The 26,402-nt window shown below is 42.0% G+C and overlaps 1 protein-coding gene across 11 annotated transcripts in view; it reads right to left on the bottom strand.

Moving 5' to 3' along the window:
* adgrl3.1 (adhesion G protein-coupled receptor L3.1) overlaps nucleotides 1-26,402 on the bottom strand; it is a 112,807-nt gene that overhangs the window by 48,567 nt on the left and 37,838 nt on the right. For all 11 annotated transcript variants that reach the window (XM_056371405.1, XM_056371404.1, XM_056371406.1 and 8 more), the window contains exons 5-7: nucleotides 14,357-14,466; nucleotides 7,109-7,123; nucleotides 5,179-5,967 (exon numbers count right to left, since the gene is read on the bottom strand). In XM_056371405.1, coding sequence (XP_056227380.1) covers nucleotides 5,179-5,967; nucleotides 7,109-7,123; nucleotides 14,357-14,466 — 914 coding nt within the window. The remainder of the gene's footprint in view (nucleotides 1-5,178; nucleotides 5,968-7,108; nucleotides 7,124-14,356; nucleotides 14,467-26,402) is intronic.

The raw sequence follows: 26,402 nt of genomic DNA, 5'->3' as shown, positions 1-26,402 counted from the left end.
TAAGAGTTCAAAGGTGAACCTTTAAATTTCCGTAAACTGACGGAGTGGCAGGAGTGGCAAGTAGAGGTCAACCCTCTGTGTAACTGTGTATTTAATGGATTACAATAGAATGCCCGTGTTTGATTCCTCTCTCTAATTACGACTGAAGACTTTTGACTTTTTTTATAAGCATTGGGTTTGTATTAATTGGGTTTTTATTTGTGGTTACAAGGACTGAACAGTTGACTTCTGTGTAAAAATGGATTGAAACAGTGACCACAAGGGTAATTGGCTCTCTGGAGATATGTTGTTCTAGGTATTGTTAAGAGGCAAACTGTAAAGTTTGAATTTGTGTATTTTTCACTACTGATCACTATTTGTGCAGCATTATTTAGAGTTTGGGGGAAATGAGCTAAACAGTGGGTGTAAAGCTTTTGCGGTTAATTCTGAGCTACATAACTGAAGAAACAGCTCATGTGTAAAAACACTGAAATAATCTCACACAGAGGGAATGCTCATGCATGAGTTGTTTTGATAAAGTTGAGGTCATTATTATAAAATTCTTGGAATCTATTGTAAAACAGTGTATTATCATTTCCCTCTGATTAACATCTATATACTACAGAACAAAAATATCTCCAGGGCTGCTCATTACAATTTTCCTTTCATACCAGTTTCAGTGTGCTGGTTTTATCCCGTAGAATATGCAATCAGATTATCTCACCTGAACTTCAGAATTTAAGTAGATCATCACCTTAAAGGGCTGAAGTGAAACAGCTCTAGAACATAAAGTATTTGTAAGACTTTGAGTATAAAATTTGCACCAAAGAAGAAAAGAACAAAAAAAAAAAAAAGTTGGGTAGCAAGAGAAAATGAGAAGAGAGAGTGAAACACAGATAGGAAAGGCCGTGTGTACAAGATGGGATCTATTCGTTTCTAGCCCTGTTTGCCCCTCCCTTCCCAAAGATGCAGATAACATGAATAATTTTGCGACTTTGTTGAGAAAACTTTCTTCAGTGTGGCAAGGCAGACTGGAGGTGATAAATTATTCAAATGTTTCATTGGAGCCATGCCGCTTGCGTAGGGCAGGCCTCTATAATATGCATGTAAGAAGACATGATGAAACAACTCCATAAACAGTAGAGAGTGAGAGAGTGTTTGGGGAGTGTGGGGTAGGAGGAAAGGGTGATGCAGAGAAAAGTGACTTTGACTCTGTCTTTATGTAGGCATCCATGCGCTAGGCCTCTATAATATATACATCTAAGAACGCTCGATGAAATGGCCTTGTGTGATGTGGGAAGGGGTTGGGAGCAGAAAAGGAGGACAGATTAAGTGAGAGATAAGGACAACAGAGTGAAAAACACTCAGAAACATAGAGTAAAAGAGAAAGATATATGAGAAGGGGAAATATTGAGATTCCTGACATTGTGAATGTTTGTGTGAGAGACAGAGATAAAGAATGGGGATTTAACAGACAAAGAAGAAACACAAACAGACATGTGAAACAATAACTGCAGAGAGGCAGTTCACTTTCTTCTTAAGTACCAAGGGAAGAAGAATATGCATTTCAAAAAGATCATTTTCTGCTGCACGCTGAATCAACAATGTGATGGAATACATGGGAGGAAATCTTTGTATTGTCTGTTGGCCTAAGGTGAACTAAACCTTGATTTAGTTTCTTCTTCTTCCTCATGTTGGACATTTACATTTTTCAATACTGAGGTCAATGCCATATTTCTTTCAATGCCGTATACTTTGAGGTGAAAATAAAGAAAACTTCTCAAGCATCTTATTTAATCATAAGCATCAATAGTAGAGCTCTGCAGAAATGTCATATTACAGTATTAGCAAAGTTAAGACTTTTGATATTTCTGAAAAGCATTGAGGTTTGATAATGCGGAAAGGCTGAAAAATGAAGCCAACACGGAAGTACCAAAAAAAATGCAGGGCTTTGATTGGCTGCTTGAGGCTGGCTGCAAGAGCGAGTCAATCCCCATAGACTGCCATGTTAAAATGCCCAACTTAACAGCAGAAATAAACATGTTTACAGCCTGGTGCAAAAAACAGTTTTGGTCTCTATAGTTAATTTCCCCCTTCATGACAGCTGTATGGGGGTTGAATTTTAAGGCTTGAAGTTCTGCATAATTGAGGGCATGCCGATTCGAGTGACAGGTGGGTGCATGTATGCTTGCCACAAACCGCGATGCACCAAAGTCCCGGCTCCACAGGCGCCCCACCTCTTGCCGGGAGTTCGGCAGAGTGGAGCAGCCCACTCCGAGTTTCAAATTCCTATGGGTGATGTCATGGAGGCTACGTCCATCTTCATTTACAATCTGTCTTCTGTATATTAGCAGTGGATAGGGAATCTGTAAAATGTGCCAAAGTAACTGTGTTCACAGTCAGATGTGTGGACTCACAGTGACCTCTTCTAAACTGTCCAATGAGCCGCCTGTGTTACCCAATTGGACAGACACAACACAGTAATTGGTGCTCTCTATGTTGTACCCCAATTACACGCAGTCCTCAGTGGCCTGCCTCTGCCTTCTCTTACTCCAAGGCCCATTTCCTGTCTCATTTTATATCTTTAAGAAGTCCATATGAGCTGAAACAAAAGCAGGGCGAGCATTAAGCTACATCAGTAATGAGTGGAAACCCTGAGAATGGCCCCTTTCCTTGGCCTGTTTCCTGAACTGGCTAAGGAAAAGGAAAAAATAAAACACCCGGACTGTAACATAGCATGTTTGACCGCAGTCACTTTACAATATATGCTAAATATGTTTATAGTGAAGCCAAACAGAAAAAAACATTCCTTCTTTAAAAGGATTGAAGGGCCACCTACAACAACAAAACAAAACTTCAATGAATCGACTTGTCACCTCATTTTCCGAAGAATGAGAAAATCATGCAGTTCAGGTAGTTAATTTATTCCTTGTCCGCATTGAGTGAAGGAGCGGAGCGAGGAGGAGAGTACAGGAGCGAGGCAGCATTGATTGTATGTATTTATCTCCCACTGGTCAGCAGTCTGCCTTGTTGCTGTGCACTGGAGGTCATTCTCCACATTGAATCCCCATTGATCTCCTCTTTAGAGCCTCCTGAGACACCCAGAGCACCATTATGAGAGTGATCACACTCTCAAGTGTACACCAATAAACACGTACATGCACACTCATGAATAGAGAAACACAAACTCATACCGTTAAGTACATTATCACATTAGCTCATGGGCATGCACATAATTATGCATGCATAAACACACACACATACGCACATTTTTACACCACTACCGTTCACACACACACACACACACACACACACACACACACACACACACACACACACACACACACACACACACACACACACACACACACACACACACACACACACAAACACGCGTGCACACTGGTCGGTAGAAATCAAGTTTAATGCTGGCTGTCTCTATAATTCCTTGTACTGTGCCTCCTAACTGCGTGTAAGAGCATGCGTTAATTCAGACATCATTTAATAAGACACGCAGCCAGACTGCCTTGACCACTCCATAGAAAGGTGCTGAAAGGCAATTACGCTGGGCAAATAGCCCTTCAGGCTCCAGGGGCCTAAGCCCTTCGAACCAGAGAAAGGGAGGAGGGGAGGGTTGAACTCTTAACATCACCCCAGAGTTAAAGGAGAGTCACTCTGGGTTAGACAGATTTCCTTGTCCTCTCATACTGACACCATGACTCAAACTGCAACTTGGATTCGTGACCCTCCTGACCTGAGTTTAACACAGAAAACGTACAGCTAAGATCTTTAGTCTCATACAGGAGACCTACAAATTATTTATTTATTTTTAAAACAAACTCACCTTTAATATGCATTTTTATTCATATATGACTTTCTCAGTGTAAGGTTTTGATTTCTTTCTGTTGGATTTCTGCCACCAACCAAATACAGAGATGACCTGAATTACATCTGTGCCTCAAATAATTTAAAGGCAAAAGTTTGAGTACCTTCTGTTTTTGGCCATTTTGACATGCTATCATTTTATAAAGCTGCTTTGGCAAATCCGTTAGCAAACAGCTGCTTATTTACACATTCAGTGGACGAATGTAAGTCAGACAGTCACTGTCCTTTTAGCTTTGTTTTGGTCTCCACCAACTCCTTAGGGAGATATTTAGCTTCTGCTTGCTAACTTTAGCCGTCTTGTGTTTGGTGCTGGGCAGGTGACACACAGTCACTTTATCAAAGCTTTTTGCTAAAAACAGATGTCTGCTGCTGCTGCTGGTGCTGGGAACAACAAGAGTGAACCAAACCAGTAAAGTTCACGGCAGAGTTGAGTCATAATTCTATGTGGGTTCATCACCACAAGCTGCTCCTTTAGCGGTCATACAGACAGAGTTTGTGTTTTAGCAGTAATATTTATGGTACGGCATTTCACTCAAACACAGGTTGAAGTGTTTTCAGATTGTCACCATATTCAGATGTCCCGTATGAAAGCGCTATTAGTTCCTCCTCTCCGCGTACACTCTGGGCTCCATTCACAAGGAATGAATTATGATCTCTTAAGCAGCCGAGGAAACTAAAGGCAAGGCTGGCAAGTGGTACAGTAAAAGGCAAGAGGCTTTTACAGTATGTAAGACTCAGCATAACATCAGACATTCCTCTAAAGGTAGACATCAAGGTAGTCTTTATGATGTCTTTGTGAATTACTCTTTGCTTGACTAATAAAGTAGAACCATTTCCCCAAATAGCAACTCTGCTGACATCTGTAAATTCAATGACTGCTTTTTCTTTTTTTTCTTTTTTTTTTTGTCATCTGAAAACATGCAGATACCATGGGTGTGGTGGTGGTGGTGGTGGTGGTGGTGGGAGGGGGACAGTCATAATTGAGAACCGTGACAGCACAGATGGTGCTTTTCTTTTTCTTCCTTTTTAAGTAATTTTGCAGAATTAATTATTGGAGGAAGATTAGTGGCTGTAAGTATCCCTTATGTCAAAACAAAAAAAGCATTTATCATTAAAATGAATATTAAAAACATTACAAATATGCCAAGGTATTTCATTTGACAATTAGAAAAAATTAAATCACAGCTTGTCCAATAAATTGAGCAGGGGAAAGTACTCATGTTTTGTCTTCTTATTACACATGGTGTTAAGTCAGAAATCATGTGGAAAAAGACATGGAAATTAGCAGGTGGAGGAGGAAGAGATGGAACCTACCATTGTTGCCAAAGTCCAGCGAGTACTTGACCACATGGTAGTTATTCCACACGTACAGCAGGTTGTCTCTCGGGTTGTAATCCACTGCAGCAATGTACTGGTAGGAATTGGGAAACGGTATGTTAACCGTCATCTCCTTGCTCTTATCAGTGTTGTACATGTAGTCAATTTTGTTCCCCGTCCCTTCATTGTCATCATCTTCATAGACGGTTTTGACGACGTACAGGACTCCGCAGATCATGAAGGCATTGGAGGCAGAGCGTTTGTCGTAGCTGGTGTCCCAGGAGCCTTCAATGCGCAGGGTGTAGGGGTTGAGCTGGCTCACCACGATGCGCCCGTTGTTCTGCTCCGTTGCATAGATCACCCAAAGTCCATTCTCGTCCACCGCCAGGTCGATGTCCGACTTGCCCCCCCAGCGGTACGGTGAGGTGTCGTGGTAGTTGGCATTGGCGATAATGGCCTCGCCGCTCTTGATGCGTGTGCGTAGGTCAAACTTTACAATGTTACGCGTGCGCTCCTTGTTGAAGAAGAGTGCGCCGTCATACACCACGAAGCCAGTCCCATCCACACGATGTGGGAGTTTGTAGGTGGTGGTGGGACGGCCTGCGATGAAGTCCTCCTTTGATGAGTACTCTGTCAGGGTGTCTGTGCGGTATGGCGTCCAGGGCATGTAGTAGATCTTGTCTGAGGCCTGCAGGGGATCTTTGCACCAAGCTCCAGACTGGTGATCAGACTCAAAAAGATGTTCACTTTGGTACACTCCTCGCAGAATACCAGGGCACAGAAATACTGAGGAACAAATAACAACAGTTTCACATTAAATAAGCTTTTGTGCAGTTGCTGTAAAATGTCAACTATTCTCTCAAGATTTCCTGACAGTGCGTGTGATGTTTGCCTCTTTTCATAAATGTTACACTGTGTTTTAACTTAACCTTAACCACCAGTGAGTGACGATGACATGCTAGGCTTACTGTGTTGTGATTCGGATGTTGTATAGTCCCTGTCATTCTTAAGCGCAACAACAGCATAGCTCCCATTCAACAGATAATACCCTGTTCTCACAGCTGAGAGAAAATGGCACATTTTGTTCTACTTCCCCCCCCTTTCCCTCTATTCCCATTTCGCCCTCCCTCCCCGACTCCTCATTAGTCTCATAGCTCTTTCTTCCTTTCTCTCCCTTCTATTTCTGTCAGGAACAACCAACTGTAGTGTGCTTTTATCGCCTGCTGTTTCTCCAATTGTTACAATATTTCATTTCCCACTCCGTGCTCGGTTTTCCCAGCTTGGAATACTGGGGTCACGTTTTATGAGTGATGTGGGAGATGCAGTAAATTCTGGGAAACCAGTGCGACCGGAGTCATAGGGACCTTTGTAATTTAACTGGAATGTTGTCACACACACACACACACACACACACACACACACACACACACACACACACACACACAGCAGATACACACACCCGGGCCAGATGTGCATTGTGGTTTTCCCATTCTTCTCAGTAATATAATTCCAGATCCCACGCGAAGGCCTGGGAATATTGATTGAATTTTCATTGGCTAGTTAAAGCACTGGCATAATTTTCGTATCATGGGGAAGCATTTGAAATATTAAATGTCAATGTAATTCTCTGTTCATCGACTCATCATAAAAATGTGCTCAACCCGTGGAGAGTTTGTTAAGTGACATTCTACGCGATACCATGGAATAATATGGACCTAGAGTGTGTCTAATGAAAACCAGTGTTTCTAAATTGCCTCTATATGCTGAGATCAAGCTGTCTTAATATAGCTGCAGTGACTTTGAAAGCGATGTCATTCTGCCATGAGGTACAAAAGCCTTCAGGCGCTGGCATCAAAAAGTGACATCCAACCCCGAGTTTTGAGCATGTGTGCATGTGTGAATGTGGGTCTGCTTGTTTCAGACTTACCTTTTTGTTCTACTTCTGCATGAGCCATAGGCAAAATATTTGGGAAAAAAAGAGTGAGAGAGAGAAAGAGAGAAAGAAAGAAAGAAAGAGACAGAGACAAGAGACAAAAATAGATTAATGATGCAATAATAAGGAAATCATGATAATACAATCTCGGATCTCCATAATCGTTCTCATATTTCATCCTAACCTTGTGAGAGTGCCAGGATGCTCTCCATGTGTGATTGGTAATAACATTACGTAAGCGTCTGAGGAGACTGCACTGCAATGGGGAAGCTATCTGACAGTAATGCATCTCACATATGTCACACACACGCACGCTCACATATGGGGGAACAGACACAAATGTGCCATGCAGACACAGACAGAGGGAGGCAGAGCGATACTGAGATCAAACACACAAGACCGTGACACACGACATTGCAAAAACACACACATATTCACAGTGTCCTCGGTGGTCCTATGCATAGGACAGAACACAGCAATAGAAAATGACCTGAGATAATGAGCTCTTTAATGTATGCTAATAGCAACAGAGCAATGAAAACCAGAAAATTGATTTGATTACTGGGATTGCATTTCAGTGGACCAGCCAAAACTACCACATTAAAATGCTTTCTGATGCACAGTGGGTGAGCTAATGCTTTGTGGATGTCACCTACTCCATGTGACTTTGTGTGTGCAAGCATCTGCATGCGGAGGACGAAAGCATATTGAATGCAATGGTTTTGCTTTAACCCCAACACCAATTCTCCGTCTATTATATTCAAAGCGTTATCCTTGGAGTTTCAGCGGAGGGCTGTTCGTGTCGCCCTGCAATGAAATGTGCACACTTGCTCGGAGCCTCTTAAACATATGAATTCCATTCCACCTTGCTCCCCAGGGGACTGAGTGGAATGTGAACATGGCAGAAACCTAATCCTGCAGGCAGTGCCCTTGTGTCTCAAGTCCCGTTAGAGACCTACTGAATGGAACTCGTCCCCCGAGAGAAGAAACGAGGAGAGGAGAGGAGAGGAGAGGAGAGGAGTCCTCAAAAGAAAAACATTTGGACTTCAGGATGGCACGTGTTTACATCTATGTATATATAGCACAAATGCACTACATAATGCACAGTACATGCATAAATTCTTTAACACATTAAAGCTGAAGCTCATCACCAACCACAAGACGTACACAAACACATGTGACACATAGAAACACGTGGAAACACACACACACACACACACACACACACACACACACACACACACACACACACACACACAAGCAACCATTAAATCCTAGGCTCATGAAAAATGCATGGTAACTGGTGCGGCTTAGCACAACTCCCGATAAATAAGCAATCTCTGGAAGGAGATCGTGTTAAACCTAAAACAAGTGTGGATATGTGTGTGTGTGTGCACGCACGTGTGTGTTTGTGTGTGTGTGTGTTTGTGTGTGTGTGCGTGCATGTGTGAGAGGGCTGCTACGAGTTAAGATATAAAATGGTTCACCACAAGGAAGCAGTTCCCTTGTGAGAAAAGCTGGGAAAGAAAGCAGATAGTGTGTCTGAACAGAGGTGTGTGTGTGTGTGTGTGTGTGTGTGTGTGTGTGATGGAACGACAGATATCGGTGTACCAAACGCACACACATGCGCGCACATATAAACAATACAAAGCGACACATTGTGGTTGAGAAGACAGGGATTAATGACACCGAACAACAAGGACTGCACATCACCTGAGGCTCTTCTACAACCTCCCAGACACATAAGAGAAACATGCAGGGTTCAAGGTTGCCAACAAGTAATAGATTTTAAATGAAAAAGTGTGGAGGCAACAAGTATACCAAATGGCACACTAAATGTCAAACAAATGTCATTCAATTTGTATTGCTGCTCGTTGTTTCACTAGATTATCAGATGCCTCTGTTGGTAAGCTCATTGCTGGATCTTTTTTTTTTTTTTTTGTGTGTGAGGCATCTGTTTTTAATCGCCATGACAAGGGTAAGAAATGAAAGTTTCTCCCAAATCACAGTCATTCATCTTTCAGTGCACAGGACTAGACAGGGTGAATATAGGTTGGTGAGACATTTGTTGAAACCTGCAGCTTTTGTCAAGGTGAGCTCAAGCATGCACAATGGCGCAAGAGATGAGAAGTCTTTTGTATTAATTCAGACACTGCGAGAGGATATAAGATGAGGAGAAAGAATATGGTCGATGACAACTTGCCGGAAAATGTTCTTGTTTCCACAAAGACGTCAACAAGAAAGCATCTTCTCTCAATCTTTCTCGATTAATTGAATTCTGCAGAGGTGCGGCATGTTTTTATCTATCCAGTATCTTTGACTGATCATTTCCAAAACCACTTAGACTGCGCTACTGAATAGTTCGCTCTGCAGCTGCAGAAGAAAAAAATTATTTTTGCCCAATTATTCCAAGCAAGGCTTTGAATGAATATTAGAAAACAATAGCAGAACAATAACACTAACAGCAATACCCTGTTGTGAGAATGTGTCGCCTGTCTAGTTTCACATTCATTAAAAATCATATAAATATTCATTAATATCTGCGTATCTTCTCAATTTTTGAAAATTTCTGGAATCAGATGAACAGCTCTGACGCTGTACCCCAGATGCCTTCTCTGTCTTTTTCCCTCTTTCTTTCCATTTCTATCATACACACACACACACACACACACACACACTTACAGAAGCAGTGTTAATCTGACTCTGCTGCGGTGTAAAGATAATTAGCATTTTTATTGAAAACGTATGGTTTATTAAGGAGGTATTCGTTGAGGAGGAAAGGCAGTGTGTATGCTCATGAGCGTGTGTAATGGGTGTGTATGAGTGGAGCGCGGGCACAATATATCGTGCTTGTCTCTGCAGACAACGAGTGGCGACAGCAGCCTTACCACTATTATCTCTGATCTCCAATCAGCTCAGCCGGGCTAAAGCCCAAGGTCATTTATGGACACAGACATTTTCATCTTTCTCTCTCCATTATTTCCTCTTTTCTTTCCGTCCTCTCATCCTCACCTGCCATTCTCTTTCGTCATTTCATGCTGTGCCTTTCTCCTCGTTCATTCTCTCTGTTACATCCTCTGTATTTCTACCACTGTCTTTTATCAGTTAATTCATTCTTTCTGTTCCTCGTCTGCTGGCCTCGTCTAACCTATTTCTCTCTATCTCTGTTTCAGCTGTCGCTCTCGCTCTCTCGCTCCCTCACTCTTTCTCCCTCCTTCTGTCTTTCTGGTTCCTTTCCATATTCTCTCGATCTCTCTGGGAAACACACAAAACGCCTGCATATGTGTACACACACACACACACACACACACACACACACACACACACACACACACTGTAAAAGCACATATGGAGAGACACACAGCAAAACACACAGACACACAGCAAAACACACAAACAGGGACAAAATCCTGGCTGTGAGTGATTGTTTCCACGACAACATGCAAGCGTGCGCGCACACACACACACACACACACACACACACACACACACACACACACACACACACACACACACACACATCGTCACACACAAACAGATCTTCTCATGTCATCATGATGAAGTTATTCCAAGGGTCCAATCTGACAGAAGTCTTTAATTGGACAGACAAGAAGGTGATTTTATCTTTTAATTAGCTTTCCTACAGAGCCAAGTTCTATTGTCCAAAATAGACTGCGTGGGTATTGCATAACATATCACTGGCTTTTCTGATTAATACACTAAATGTGGTAATAGGCTAATTGCTTCATAACAGCACTTGCTGAGCCAAGGTCTACTGCATGAAGATGAGGAGATGGATAGACATAGTCCCAAGTGTTCCTGCCTTTTTTTTTTTTTTTAATGAATGAACATGAATGAAACAATACTTATCATCATATATCTTTCTTCTGTAGCATATAGCATATTAGTAGAGATTAAATGTATTCTGTGCGAGAGCTGAATCAGAGAAACACTCTGTGCGGCAGCGTGCTAATGTATGGATATTTATAGTCTGCCTGCAGTGCGATGAGCAAGTATACACAGGTGGCTAATTACTGCCAAAGCTAGCTGGCTAGTTTGGCACACGACTGCCACACACTCATACCACAGAGAGCTGGAGAGAGAAAGCGAGAGAGCACTTGATTTTAGCATTGGAAAAGAGCCAAAAAACCTGCAGTGCAGAGAGGAGAGATGAAGAGTTGCGAAGGTAGTGCAAGCCAAAATCCTCAAGAAAAAAAAAAACAAAAGTAGGGACAAAATCTCCCTGAAAACTGAACGGTACATAATTAAATTACCTGCTCTACAACCCACTTTGAGATTTGTTTACAATATCTATGCAGTGGGAAACATACCGGCTCCACCTGAACGTCAGTGAAAAGCACGTCTACAGTATGAAGTGGGGTCTCTTCGGAGCTCAGCTCATTTTCTCTATGCGCAATAAGTTTGTGATTAGCAACCCCCCGGCCTCAGAGGTGATCGCTAGGGGTCAGGTGTTTACGCTCAACAGCCAGCACTACCAGCGTGCTTAATGTCGCGGGAGACCTGTTTGAGTTATGGATGTCCCTTGATGTTACAGTCGTTTGAGTGCACTAAAGCCAACACACCCTTCCAATGTAAATATGATGATTTGTTAGTTGTTGCAGCTCACGAGTAATTTAGGAATGTCACAGTGTCATATATTTCAGAGTACAGGCCTTCTTTTATTGATCCGTCTTGATTTATGGCAACATTTTGAGAGATATCTCACCTCTTAATGTCTTACAAAAATGTATCTTTCACAACAACGTGGTTGACAGCATTGATTTGCTATGTCAAGCACGTCCGCTTGATCGTACACGGCTGGATCTCCGGCCTGAATGTCAGCGAACGGGAGTATCTTGTTGTAAGGTTCAGACATTATTACGCCTTTCAAAGAGAATTGATTTCATAAATATTTGAAAGATGTGATATGAGGGTTCTATGAAGGGTCGACCCACGCAAAAAGCTTGACGTATGCGCAAACAAAACAATGTAAAATGCGGAGTCAGGGGATCCATGGACTTGTTTCACCTTTATACAACATGTTTTTCTCTGCAACGTTTGTGCAACATTTCTCAAGGCTAAACACACCCACAGGAGCCAGGTAGTGTATCAGAGCGCTACCTGATCCAGCCCGAACACTTAGTCAGTACACGGAAACTGCTAATGTACTGTCAAAGCCTCTCTCTCTCTCTCTCTCTCTCTCTCTCTCTTTCTCTCTCGCTCCATCTTTTCCTCCAGTGCTTCATATCTCTCACTCTCTCTACCCCCCCCCCCCTCTGTTAGCTGAGCTATTTGGTTTCAGATGTTGTCTATTTTTGCGGGACGAAACGTTACCCTGACGGACCCATTGTTTATCAGATCACCACACAAACTCATCTCAAAGCTGCTGTTTGTTCTTTACAGTGATGAACCTTTGAAATAAGTGGTGCTGCACTTTCACACAGTCGTGTAGGTTCGCCGAAGATAAAGACAGCACATGCAGACAAGCTTCAAATGAATGGATGAGATGAGAAGAAGTGAAAACACACACAGGACAAACACTCCGTTTTGATGCCTCTGTGAGTGTGTGTGGAGTGTGCATGCACGCGCTTGGTGGGACATTAAGCAGGTATCAGGTTGTGTTTCCATCTGCTCCAGAGAGGGCTCTGATAGTCCTATTATTTAATCTGCTGGTCATTCTAGACGCCAGGCAAGAGCCGTTTAGCCAGACATAATTGAATGCTTCAGTGAGGGAGATCACCTTGGCCGTCTGTATGGACCATGGTGCCAAGACTGTACACTCAGACAGTGTTAGACAAAAGAATCAAAATGTGTGTCAGTGATTTATGCAGTACTTTAGGAGTAAATATGCATAAAACCTAAAGTTCAAAATATTTGAACTGAAAAAAGTTGAATTTTCTAACTCAAAAGTTAATAAAAAACATGAAACGAATTCTACTGCTGACATCAACTCAAAACAAGGTTGTTTCACTTGCATTCATATGCATGCATTCAAAACAAGCAAAGCTCAGACTAAGTTTATTTCTATTTTATATAATTATTTTGGGCAAAAGTAAGGCTTGCAGACAAGATTAAATGTTTCTTTACTGTAAATAAATCCTAACTATACCTCAACTCCAACTGTTCATGCCGCCCTGTCTTCTATGACTTATACGTTCCACCACAGAGAGGTTTACAGTGAACAAAACATGTACAGTAAAACATGCAGTACTGCATGTGTACAACAACGGACAGATTTTCATTTCACAACACATGCACTACTTCTTGAATCAACGTTTATGTGAGCTTTACAAAAATGTGTCAAGGTCATGTGATATGGAGTAGTAGGACATATTCAGTATAGTATTCAACTTTGTACTTATAACAAAATCATTTATTTCCATCTGAAAATTGTGCTCACTTCAGTGCCTGTACTCTTTATGTATTGAGCAATGTGTCCTCTTTCATTGCATTTTGTATGTAATACAATTTTGGCATATAGCATTATTATTTTTTTCATTTTTATTACAATTGAGTTTTCACCTGCTTGGTTGCCTAACGGTGAGGTTTTCCACCCCGACACAAAAGATAACATAATTGCCGTGTGAACAAATTTGTTTTCAATGCCTCTTGTGATGGTAAAGTAACTCATAAGAGGAGGCACGAGGAGAATCACTTGGGATTCAGCAATTTCATAAAACAGAATTGCATTTTTGCTTTGCCTTCGGGGGGGGGACGGGGGTACGGGGGGGACTATACTACTGAAAAAAAAAAAAAAAAAAGAAAAGGTTTCACAGTTTTTGGGATATTTTACAACCATGTCCCATGAATGTTTCACTTCAGTGAATACGACCTCCCAGTCTGTTATCACATGGTCAAAGGTCATATCACCATCTGTCATCATTTGAGCCTGTCCTTCCCTCTCATGCATCCTCCCCCAGACTTTCCCAGAGAGCTGTGTCATCATAGCTTCCCTTATGAACTCACCCTGGCACCCAAACAACTGATGTTCCTTTTTGATTAAAACTGCATGTTGCAGCTCACACATCATTATGAAAAACTGCAAGCGTTTCACAATCTAAGTTTAGAAAACAAATATGTATCAAGAGCTTAAATTTGGATCATTTTAAAGAAATTCATATTTGACTGATAATAATGTGTGTAATGTATGTAACAGTATGTGTATAATAGTATTGCCATTATAGAGATAAGAATGTTGTTGTAAAAAAAAATGTTGAGATAATAAAAAAGTAGAATACTTACTGTAAGGAACACACTCATACTGGACTTCCAGGTATTTGTATGTGCCAGGGCAGGGGTCAGGGAAGACGTCAGGCCCGGCCACCACTGCACACTGGGTACGATTGTTGCATCTGCATGGGGTTAGATGGGTGAAGAGGCACATATATTAGTTGAACACATTCATCCAGTTACATAGATGTGTTACATCCACCCATATAATTCACTGCATTCACCCCAGCACTCAAGAGTCATCTGTGTTTAAGGACCCTTTAGAGAGAGCAGACAATATGTCCTTACTGGTACACCTGGAGTGAACATTATACTAATAGAATCATTGAGTTCAGCTGTACACAAGGTGATCCACAGTGGCTACTGAAGAGCTGTTCCACAAGGACACTTCAGATGTTTATGTGTGTGAGTGTGTGTGTGTGTGGGTGCGTGGGTGTGTGCCTGCGTGTGTGTGTGTGTGTGTGTGTGTGTGTGTGTGTGTGTAGTGAGAACAACAACCTATGGCTTTAAGAGTATTTTGGCCCAGACTCCACATAATTAATTCTAATTATCACAGGGGCCTTCTCCTCTGACACACAAAAAGTAAGTATTTCTCACTCTTATTAACACAGGTAACGTGAGGCACCACTGTGTGTGTGTATAGGCGCTCTGTGCCTCTGAGGGTTTGTGTTTGCATGCATGTATGTGTGCAGTTATAAAAATGCATGCATGACATTTATGTGGAAGTGTCTGTAATTAAACACACCAAGACGGCGCCTCGCAACCAAAGATGATTTGTTGGCAGGACAGTTGGAATCGCATATATTATCATGATAGATGCATGCAATAACATAAAATGCTACCCCACCCTGAAGTGCCACTTTATCTCAATGGCGTTCCCAGGTTTAAATAAATTACTGAAATAACCTGAATGAAGAATATATTATGTGCGAGAACAGGGACAAAGGACACATGAGGAGAAAAGGCTTATTTTAAGAAGGCTGATGAGCCACTTCTCCGCTCATCTGAATATTTCCTTTCAATTAGTACAACTGTTCTGTCTCTCCCTCCTTCCCTCTCTGCGCACCTGTCAAACAGGCGACATTTATATTAAAAACATTCTGATTCTTCCATTGAGATATTTTTAATGGGCATGCCAAACCCCTCAAGTCTCTTTTCTTTCAGTATCACATTCAACAATTTGCATAATGAAATATGCATGAGAGCTAATTTAATTTTTATTCAATATTCAGATATAACACACAGACGTAATGTATGCTACAGAGAACTACCTACTGTGACATATAGCGGTGTCTATTGTTGACCAGTGTGCCTGTGGTCAAGTGAGGGGTAACTGGAGTTTAAAAGGTTTAAAACTGTATGTGTTGCGATGTCTGTCATATTCTAATAACAATACCCGCCAGTCTTCTCTCCTCTCTCTCTCTTCCCCCCCCCCTTTTTTTTTCTCGCCTCTGTGCTTTTTAATTTCTTGCCCCGGTGCCTTCATCATCGGTCACCTGTCATCAGTGCAAGTTGTGGACTGGTGGGTGGGTGGGGTGGGGACACAAAACTGACAGGGCGCCACAACTTTGCTCACAACACCCACCGACGGACACGACTGGCTGGCCCACAGTGGTGAATCAGGACGCGAAGCCCCGTTTAATGGTGGTGCAAAAAAGCTTCCACTAGTTATGATGACATCACGCTGGCAGATGAAGACAAGCGTTTAGAGCGACCTGTTTCACTTATGAATTTTAGACCCAGAGGAAGTGCTGCCACAGGTGCAAGTGTAGGATTAATTATTTCCACACACACAAACTTTAAGGAGAAGAAACCTGAACTCTGGAACACCGAGAAACTCCAGGGGCTTTGTGAAGAAAAAATAAAGTCTCATTCCTAAGGCAGAAGGGAAAAAAAATCCACCTGTCCCCCCAAAAAAATTGTGATTTGGGCAGTGAAACCAAATGACATCTAAAAGTCATTGTATAAAGTCAACAAAACGCATAAATAACTGAAAAACAATACATTAAAAAAAAAAAACTCGATGCAGGGAACAGGCACTGTAGAAAAAAAATATGCAGATGTCTTTGAAGAGAGCAAAAAGGGAGAAAGTTTAGGTCTTGCACAAGCTGTGTGTGTGTGTGTGGGTGTGTGTGTGTGTGTGTGTGTGTGTGTGTGTGTTTATTTCTGCTTTATGATACTGCAAAAAAAGGCTTCATTCTCGGGTCTTTCACGGCTGAGTCATAAAACACTGAAGGTTATTGACTGGTATTTTAAATAGAGGGTATAGAGCAAAGATTTGACATAATCCCTTGCGCGCTCTATCTCTCCGCTATCACTCCTTCTTTCTCTGTCTATTTTTGCCCGCGCTACCTTTCTTTTTCCTCTCCCCATACTCTCTAAGCCAAGATAATAAACCAATTTCTTTCTCAGCCTTTGTCTTCATCCTTCCAACCAAGGAATTATTCCTCTCCGTTCCTCTTTCTTTGTCTCTCATTCCCACTGTCTGTTTTTTTTTTTCAGTCTGTTTATCTATCTTAAACCCACTTAGCTGCAGTTTTCGAAGTCACACCCAGATATATGTGGTAGGCCTCTTATTGCTGCCTTCTTTTTCCCTCTGCCTGTCTTCTCTCCCTCCTTAATATCTTTCTCATCCCTGCCTCCCTCAGGGCGTCATCTCTAGCCTCCCTCTGTTTCTCCCTCAATCCCTCCATCCTTAGTAAAGCCTGTGCTGACGTCACCACTCTGTCTGAGCCAGTAGTCTGAGTCAGATCCAAAAAAGACTCCCTTATGTCCCCCAGTACCTCCAGCTTCTTCTCTTTTTATTTATTTTTTTTGTTACCCTCGTTCCTTCACTGCCAATGTGTTTATCCAGAAGCCTGACAAAAACATTAAAAACCTCAGCAGCAACTCCCAATTCACATCCTCTCTGCATCCTGACCCATGACGAATGTAGATGCATGCAACATGCACATGCAACCCTTACACACACACACACACACATTTACAACCTATAGCTTGTATCCCATACTTTCAAATACCAAAATGGCTTTATAGTTTTCTTGTATGTTTTTCTTGGTGTTGGCAGAAAAGCTCCTTTTTTTTAATTAGCATGGCCACATCAAAACAAGGCAGTGGCCTGGATACCGCCTTGCCTGCTGGCTTTCTTCCCTGCAATGTGCAACACACACACACACACACACACACACACACACACACACACACACACACACACACACACACACACACACACAAACACACAAACACACAAACAAACTATTCACTAACAAAGCTGAGCTGTAGCAGGCAGGGAAAGAGAAAGCTGCGATGCTGCAGTGGGTGCTGTTGTTGTTATTGTCTCTGATGTTTTTCACTTTGTTTGGCAGACCTCCCTTCACTCCGTCTCTGTCTCTATCTCTCATATAAACATAACTGACTGACTGATGATTTGATGAGGCTGACGCTGGCTGATGGAGCGTATGTATGTGTGTGTGTGTGTGTGTGTGTGTGTGTGTGTGTGTGTGTGTGTGTGTGTTGTATGTGTGTGTGTGTGTGTGCGTGCGCATATGTGCTGGCGCATTCATGCACGTGTCTGTGATGCACATGTAAAATGGAATAAATATTTGTGAGTGTGTGTTGTGCATGATTTTGTATGTGTGTGTGTATGTGTGTGTGTGTGTGTGTGTGTGTGTGTGTGTGTGTGTGTGTGTGTGTGTGTGTGTGTGTGTGCTTGAGTGCAGATGTGTTGAAGAACTATATAATTACAGAGCAAGTGAGAGCTGGGAACTAATCCTCACGAGTTGAAAGAGGTGTCTGAGAGTGAGTGACGCACAAAGCCTCGGCACAGACCTCTGGAATCAACATTCGAATGCAGTCGTACCATTCCACAATGCTGCATGTGTCAGCCACAACACTGTGTGAACATGCCTAACACATACAAACTTTCTGGGATGGCGTCAAATCCTGTAAACACACAAACAAAAACATACACATGCAGTAGACTGTGCTGCCGGAAACTTCTATAAACACACAAAGCAGAGCAGAACTGGAACATTTGGGGTTTGTGGTTCAACATGTTGCTCGGGGACAGGAGGCCTGTGGACAAGACTGAACCGCTCACTCCACAAATACCGACCAACATGCCCCTCCATCCAAGCTATAACCAATATAATGTTCATTATTAAGCTGCACGGACATACAAAGTTTGACAATGTTTCCTCGCGTCATGTGACGACACCAGAACCAATCTAATGACAACTGAGGAAATTTCATTTGTTGATAGAGACCATGAGATATGTTTGAAAGCGCAAAAAAAAAAAAACAACTAGTATGTAGACCATGTGTTACAAATGTTTTTTTTAAATAACTCAAATCAAGGTTTGCCTCAGATCTTATTTCTAAGAGATTTAGCAATTATCTTCATAAGTAATTCAGTAAACACAACATTGTTTGAAGACACAATGTTAATTCAGTGCAATCTTTCATTCAGTATTACTTAGATCTGTCTTTCCAAAAAATGCAGCCTGTCCCTGGGATTTACTTTCCAGAGACAAATCTGCATACACATGCTATTAGAAACTAACAACATCACGATTTTAACAAATCCAATTCTATTAACAAAAAAGATTTACTATTACTAACACATCTACTGCTCCTATGAAAAATTTTAACTGGGGGTATTTATGTCATTGTAACTTGGTTTCTCTAAAGCTTTCCTCTTAAGCCATTTTTCCAATTTTATAGTTGTAATCTCTGTTCTCTAAAAACTTCTACTCTGTCCTGCTGTACTGTGGCCACTCGACTCACTCGAGTTTCACCCGTGAATGCCTAGAGATTATGGGAAAATCGAGTTCATTAAAAGGCAACTAAAATACACAAATATTAAATTAACAACATGAGATTGTTTTTTTGTTTTGTTTTTTTAAAGTACTTAGTCACATGAAGCGAGCCACAAAAAGTTTAAAAAGGCTTTGCTGTCATGGATATCACACGTTTTTTGAATGAGGTTGCAGAACCCAGAAGTTGCAGTTTCACTTTCACTCTCTCAATTCAGCTGAAAGATGATCAGTAATAACAACAACCTGGCCATTTAAGTCCTCATTAAACATCATTATTATTATCTTTATGATCACGAAACTGTAAAAACGCAGATAGAGTCTGAACACTTTGATCAAACAACAAACATGCTGTGTCTCTCCCTGTCTACCATATAGTGAACTATATTGAGCTTATTTGCAAGACAACAAATATGTTTTGGAGGAATCAGAATTGAGACCAAATTATCTTTCCTTTTAACATAATGATATTGCTAATTTAAGTATTTTCCATGTCATAATATGTTGACAAAGAACGCATCAGTATTTTTCTTCCAACTTTACACAACTTTGATGCAAAATTACATAGATTTATCAGTGTCCAGAATTTAAATTTACTTCACTACTACTTACAACAGAGTGAACGACTGAGTGCCTGTTTTAGTGTGTAGGGAGAAGTGAATGAGTGCATGAGAGGATTTGGGACACAGCTAAGATATTTTCTTGATATTTTTCTCTCTTTTTAAAAAAGAAATAATTTTGCAATATTCAAGAACAGAATTTACAATCCCTGCGCTGCTTTGCAACATCTTTTCGAACTGCATTACTGAGCACCTTCTGGTTTCTCTTTTTACAGCAGCAGGAACATTGATGGTTCAGAATACTGAGAAATCTACTGGTAGAGCTCCTTCGGAGAGTTGTGCACTGGTCGGAACATGCAATATGGACTCATGGTGCGCATAATGTCACCATCTTATTTTTCTCTGCTTGTTCACCCACGCTGTGAGGTAACTTGCAGAAAACAGACTGGAAAAACATTTTCTGCTCTTGACAGCTGGACTCATACATAAAGCCAGAATGAGGCAGACTATGGAGGAAATGGTGGGGAGGGTCGGCGTAGCTCCACACTGACTGAAATCATCTGAAACTAAAATATAAAGAGGGGAAGGTGAAGGAGTTGATGTCTGATATTCAGATATGTACTGTGTTTTTTCTTGTGATCACGTGTTCGCCTTTTCTTTAATAAAGAATATTTTTTTGTCCATTCTCAGTGGTGTCTAGAATGTAGTGACCTTTAGAAATTGTTTATGTGTAAATCCCAAATGTTTCCTCCACTGTTTACTGTTACTTCACTTTGCTGCAGTTCAGTTGAAAAAACGCCCCCCGAAAAAAAAAGAGGTTTAGCCAGCATCTAGTTCCACAGACAATCACAGTAAACATAACTTGACAAGAATTATTGCCACCATAAATTACATTATATCAGCGGTCCAAATTATCCATGAAAACAGAACGAATCCAGTGTTGTAAAACTGCTTGTCTCATAAGCCTAAAAATATTTCCCATGGTAAGAAAAATGACAGATTTTATGAGCTTGTAACACATTCTCAAAAGAAATTAAATTGAAATCCCCAAACTGGGAAAAATTAAGCAGAAGGAGTTGAGCAGTTGGAAAAACATAAAATAAAAGACGGTTTGTGAAACTAAAGAAAGGAAGAGAGGGAGAGGTGATTTCACGGGGCTCTTTATGTCCTGCAGGAGTTCAGGGAAGCCATTTGACAGCAGACAGAGCGCAGTTACTGTATCTTGCTACAGGATAAAAAGCTGTTAGGCTGCCCATACACTCTGCCTCTCTCTCTCTCTCACATACACACACACACAGACATATGAGATTCTCGCGCTACTGGCCTCGTTTCAGCTCCCTGATGTGGTTATACACACATATACAGTAGGCTGTTTGGAGGTGGACAAATGGAGTGATGGGAATGGATGTCGAACGGGTGAGAGCATGAAAGGATGCAGAGGAACTGTGAGGTAGTAAGTAATTGAGGAGTGATGCAGGGATTGTGATTGACAGAGGTAAAAGAAGAGGAGCAACACAGACAGGTGTGAGTGTGAGTAAATCTGTGTATATGTCTACCGTGGGGTATAGTGAAGCAGACGCATCACATCCTATGCCAGCACAGCCATACCACACTTAAAATAAGAAATGACAGATGTGTCTCGCTCTTTTTCTCCCGCACACATACACAGAAACACACAGACACACAAACACGAATACACTTCACGGAGGTCCCTGCGTATCTGTCAGCTCTCGAACAGCCTGTCAGACAAGCCACAGGTAAAATAATGTTGTTTTCCCTATTGGGAAAAAGCTTTGAAATGTGCTGCATTATTAATATTTGGCTAGAGGATGTCACTCTCTCCCGTAATTCTCCCATTCTTTCTGAGCACGTCATATAAATGTTGTGTGTCCAATATGTAGCTTCTGTCAAATGAACTGTACACCTGACATTCTCATGCATGAGAGATGTCAGTGATAGAAAATGACTGATAGGAAGATGATCTGAACCCACTCGAGTCAAGTGCACTTGAACAGTAAATAAAATTTGCTTTCCGTCTCCAATCCCGACAAACTGCAGTCGAGTCAATAAAATCACCCACTCGCACTGGCACATTTCGGTGAGCGGATAAAAGATGTTTTAAAAAATAAGGTGGTTGCAAACTTGCTCTCTGCATACAGAGCTGTATGCAAATGGCACCCTTTTTGCACCCTGTATAATGCCTGTGACATTGTTAAGAGAACGTATGATTTGAAAAAAAATGAATTGAATGTGAAATGTGTGGAGAACGTTGTCAGGGTGTCAACACCAAATTTAATTTTCTGAGGACAGAGTAATCCGACTTCTATATGGCTGCTGGAGATGGGTTTTTTTTTTCTTTTTTAGGTTAAAATGAAATGAGTGTAAATCCTAACTGGATAGAAGCAGGATATGTGATTCATGTTAATTCACCATTTTAAAAAGCAAGTTTTTGTTCACAGCAAATCATATTTGAATAATATTCTTTTTCCACAGGACATTATTTTTTGGGATAAAAAACTGTTTTACAAGAAACAAAATGCTTAATAATAATATTGTGTCTTATCATACACAGTGGCTCACAAATAATGCACACAAACACTTTATGCCCTCTATCTTGCTCGCAGGCTGACAGCCAAGTACAGTTTTTGAGCTCCACCATCTCTCCTCTCCTCTCCTCTCCTCCCCTCTCCTCTTCCACTGGTAACCATGGCAACTTCCACATCGTCCGATTCCAGGACACACTCAGGGAGTCTTCCTCCTGATTCCACCTAGCAACATTCCTCTGCTGGCATCCCTGTGTTTCTCCCTGCCTTACATCTGTGTGTACGTGTGTGCATTTCTCTATGTGACACCTCTTCCACCACAGTTTAATCCAAGACCACCTGCTTGCACAAACTCCAAATCCTCCTAAAAGCTAAAAGACTAGTAGCATTTCAGACAGCTGAGCTGTCTCTCCTGGTTCGTGAAAAGCACAGGAGCGTGTAAGACACCATCACCATCAAGACGACGTAGCCACACCAAACCGAGACACTGTCTTGTACGATTTAGTCAGCCTCACCTCATGATGCGCAAAAAAATGCATGCTGTTGTGTGCAGGCATGTATGTGCATGTGCATGAGGAGGAGGGCTGTTTCTTCTGTCCTGGTCTGCACTTCAATGTCAATGCCTAAGTATCAAGTCAGGCAGGAAGTCAGTCACTGTCTATATGCGAGCGTGTCTGAGGCACTGACTCACATGTTAGTCTCTGGATGTGTCAGACTTTGTATGTGTATGTGGGAGAGAGAGAAAGAAATAGAGCGGGTGTGTGGTGTCTAGACCATTCTCAAAACGTTCTCAGGCAGCCATGTAGCTTAGGTGCTCGGTGAAGCATGATAACTAAGGTCAGCAGAGCTGTGGCGACAGGAGAAAAGGGTCAGAAAGTGGAGACTTTGACATGTTGAAATACAGAGGTTTCAGAAGAACAGCAGTTGTCAGTCAGGGTGAAGGTATATTGGTGTGTGAGTGGGTGGATGGAGGAGAATGCGGCAATGTGTGAGGGACAAAAAAAATCATGTGATGAACATTTGTGTTAATTTCTGTCACATGTGCCAGAATTTGTATGTTTTTAAGTGCACCTTCATTCCTATGTCCTCTCTCAATATATGCATCTATCTTTGAGTATGTGTGTGGGTGTGTGTGTGTGTGTGTGTGTGTGTGTGTTTATGTGTACATATGCATGCATGTGTGTGGGCCCTAATTACCGCACTGAGCAAGGGTGACAGTTGGGCCCCTAGGGTGCCGCAGGGCATCTCCTGTAACCGTGGTGACTATATGAGGGTGGCAGCACACACACACACACACACACACACACACATTAAGTAGGACATTTCCAGATATGACCTCATTCAGTGGGAAGCAGGATAGTTAACAGAGGAAGAAGACAAGTGCACAGATACTGACAGAAAAAGTCAGAGATAGATATAATAACAAGATATAATTGTTAATATCCTGGTGAGTCCACTTCTACAAGACATTACACACACAAAACACACAATAGAGACTTGGAGCAAAACTTCGTTTTACCAGATAATATTGTTTTTGTACTTATCTAGAGTCGCTGGGCTGGAATAATGATAAAAAATTGAAGATTTATGTAGGTTTAGAGAATTGATTTGTCTATGTCTCTATCATTATGTGTTCTGCCTCTCTCTTCTTCTCCTTCTGTGCTTACAGAGATGGATTACTCTCAAATGGAGAAGACAGATAAAGTATACCAGGTATACCTGAAAAAAAGTGCCAGTCTATATGGCATCCTTCACTACTTTACACACCCCTGCACTATAGCACGTGGTCAGCACTAGATTGCAGTCACTGATTCAAGAGCTTTTCTATAATTCTGTGTCAAAGGGAACGAACTTCAGAGGTTTCTTTACAGTCTCCCATGTGAATGGTTCAAACATGCGGGTGCACGCTTGCCAGCCCACATACACACATACAAAAGCAAACATCTATAGATGTACACATTTTCACATGTGCACACACAGGCGGGCATATAGACACAGATGCATTCACACACTAGAACACTAGCCTGGTGCTTTGAAGACTGAGACTCAGTTCCAAAGAGACAGGCTGCCAGAAGAAGTTGACCAAGCTCGGGAACTGATGAGCAAGAGTGTGTGTTTCTGTGCATGGGCGAGAGAGTGTGTGAGCATACATGCATGAGCAAGCACGCATTTTCATGCATGCATGCATGTCTATTCATTGGTGTGTGTGCACACCGGGCTGGTGCATAGTTGTGTGTTTACAAAGATAGTGCACCTAGGATCCTTGGGGCCATTGAAGGCTGGGGCTTAATCTTGAGACTAGGGATGCCTCTACAGCCTTCAGCCCTGGCACACTTGGTCAAGAGGGGGTCTTCGTATAAAATATATACTGTAAAATACAGGCTGTGATGCAGCATCCACATAAGCCCCTGCCTTCAAGGCTCAACCCAACCTTTCCTCTGAGCTAGGGAAAGAAAGAATTGAATTGGAAAAACAGGAAAGGGCCATGAAAACTGAAACAGATGGTGAGGAGAAAGTAAGTGACAATGAGGGTGAGAAGTAGGGAGTGAGAAGCAATTTGAGGAATGAAAAGATTGCAGGAAAAAAATGGAATTGGAGTGACAAAATTGGGGATATCAAGAGAGTGACAGATAGGAGAATAATAAATAAACCATGTTGTTATTTAACACTTTCAAAAGCAAGGGAGAGAGGGGGAGCGGAAGAGAAGGGGGAACAACTCCCTACCCTTGTCTTTCTTGTCAAAGTGGTTTTCCTTTGTGTTGAGGGACTTCTTCAAGAGGGATGGGAAGGCAGAGAAAAAGGGGAGAGCAATAGAGAAGGGGAGAGGAGAGAGAAAGAAAAGCAGAAGGGCAAACAAGGTGACAAGGTGGGTGAGGCGGTATAGAGGTGTCAGGGGAAAGTCTGTTTGAAGTCCAGAAGTAATTTTCTAACATGGTAGCTGTGGCAGGGGTAGCAAAACAGAGCTTGTGTGCCCGTGTGCGCCTACACATTCTTCAGTGTCCACACATAAGTGCCTGAATGCATGTGTGCGGGACAGATAGAGAGAGAAAGAGAGAGAGAGAGAGCGAGAGAGAGAGAGAGAGAGAGAGAGAGAGAGAGGAGAGAGTGCGCTGAAAGGTATTCGGTCTATGAAGCACTCAAGTACCAGTAAGGGACAAGGAATGCATTGAGAAGCATCTCCGTAGAAGCCATCAAGTCACTTTTATGTCAGTAGATCGTTCTAACTTGCAGGCATTCCACCATTTTGGCTCGCAGCTCTCTCCCCGTGCAGCACCGAACAGCCCAAACCTTCAAATGCTTCATGTTGTCCTGATATAACTCTCCCCGGTGACACTTTAATGTACACTCAGCCTTACCACACCCTAGCTGTAGCCAGCACGGCTGCTTTAACAAACACAATGGAAATGATCCTGACTTTCAGGAAATCACATATAGAAAGCAGTGGAGGGGACTTGTTCTAATAGAGTCAGCCAAATAAAGCAATTAAACCTGGAATCATATGTACATTTTCTTAATTCAATAATGAACAAAAGTCAAACCAACGAAATAAAATGGAAGTTAAAACAAAGAATGCTCCGGAGCCATTTTCAAATAGAAGCGCTTCACTTGAAAACCTGATAAAACGGAGTGAGTCATTGAACTGAGGCCAGTATATCGCTAAAACAGATTAAGCGTAACTTTCATGGCCACGGCTTCGTTTCCCCTTCAACCCAGTGTATCCCAATGGGGAGATAATCTGGGAAATGCAGCGATATCAGGTCCTCTCTAGGTTGCCTGAGAAGCCTTGTGAGACCCTCTGGAGATATGAGGCTTTGATATCAAGACCAATTATGTGGTATGGGCACACACACACACGCACACACACACACAAACACACACAGAGACAAACATATGCACGCACACACATGCACGTGGACACGTACATAGACACACACTCCATGGCCTTGGAGAGTGGTAGAGAGGAAAACAAAGAGAGAATGTGATACTGAGGAAACACTGGGCAGGCGGAACATGCTCTGATTTTATCAGCCAGTTGAGCTGGGCTTGAAAGCCAGAGACGATACAGACATAGAGGGAATGACAGAGTGGAAACCAGACAGGCTGAAACAGACTGAAGAAGAGGGGTGTGTGAGTATGGGAA

Source organism: Seriola aureovittata, chromosome 3, assembly GCF_021018895.1.
Source record: "Seriola aureovittata isolate HTS-2021-v1 ecotype China chromosome 3, ASM2101889v1, whole genome shotgun sequence".
NCBI lineage: Eukaryota > Metazoa > Chordata > Actinopteri > Carangiformes > Carangidae > Seriola > Seriola aureovittata.
This window is presented reverse-complemented; position numbering and strand designations above follow the sequence as displayed.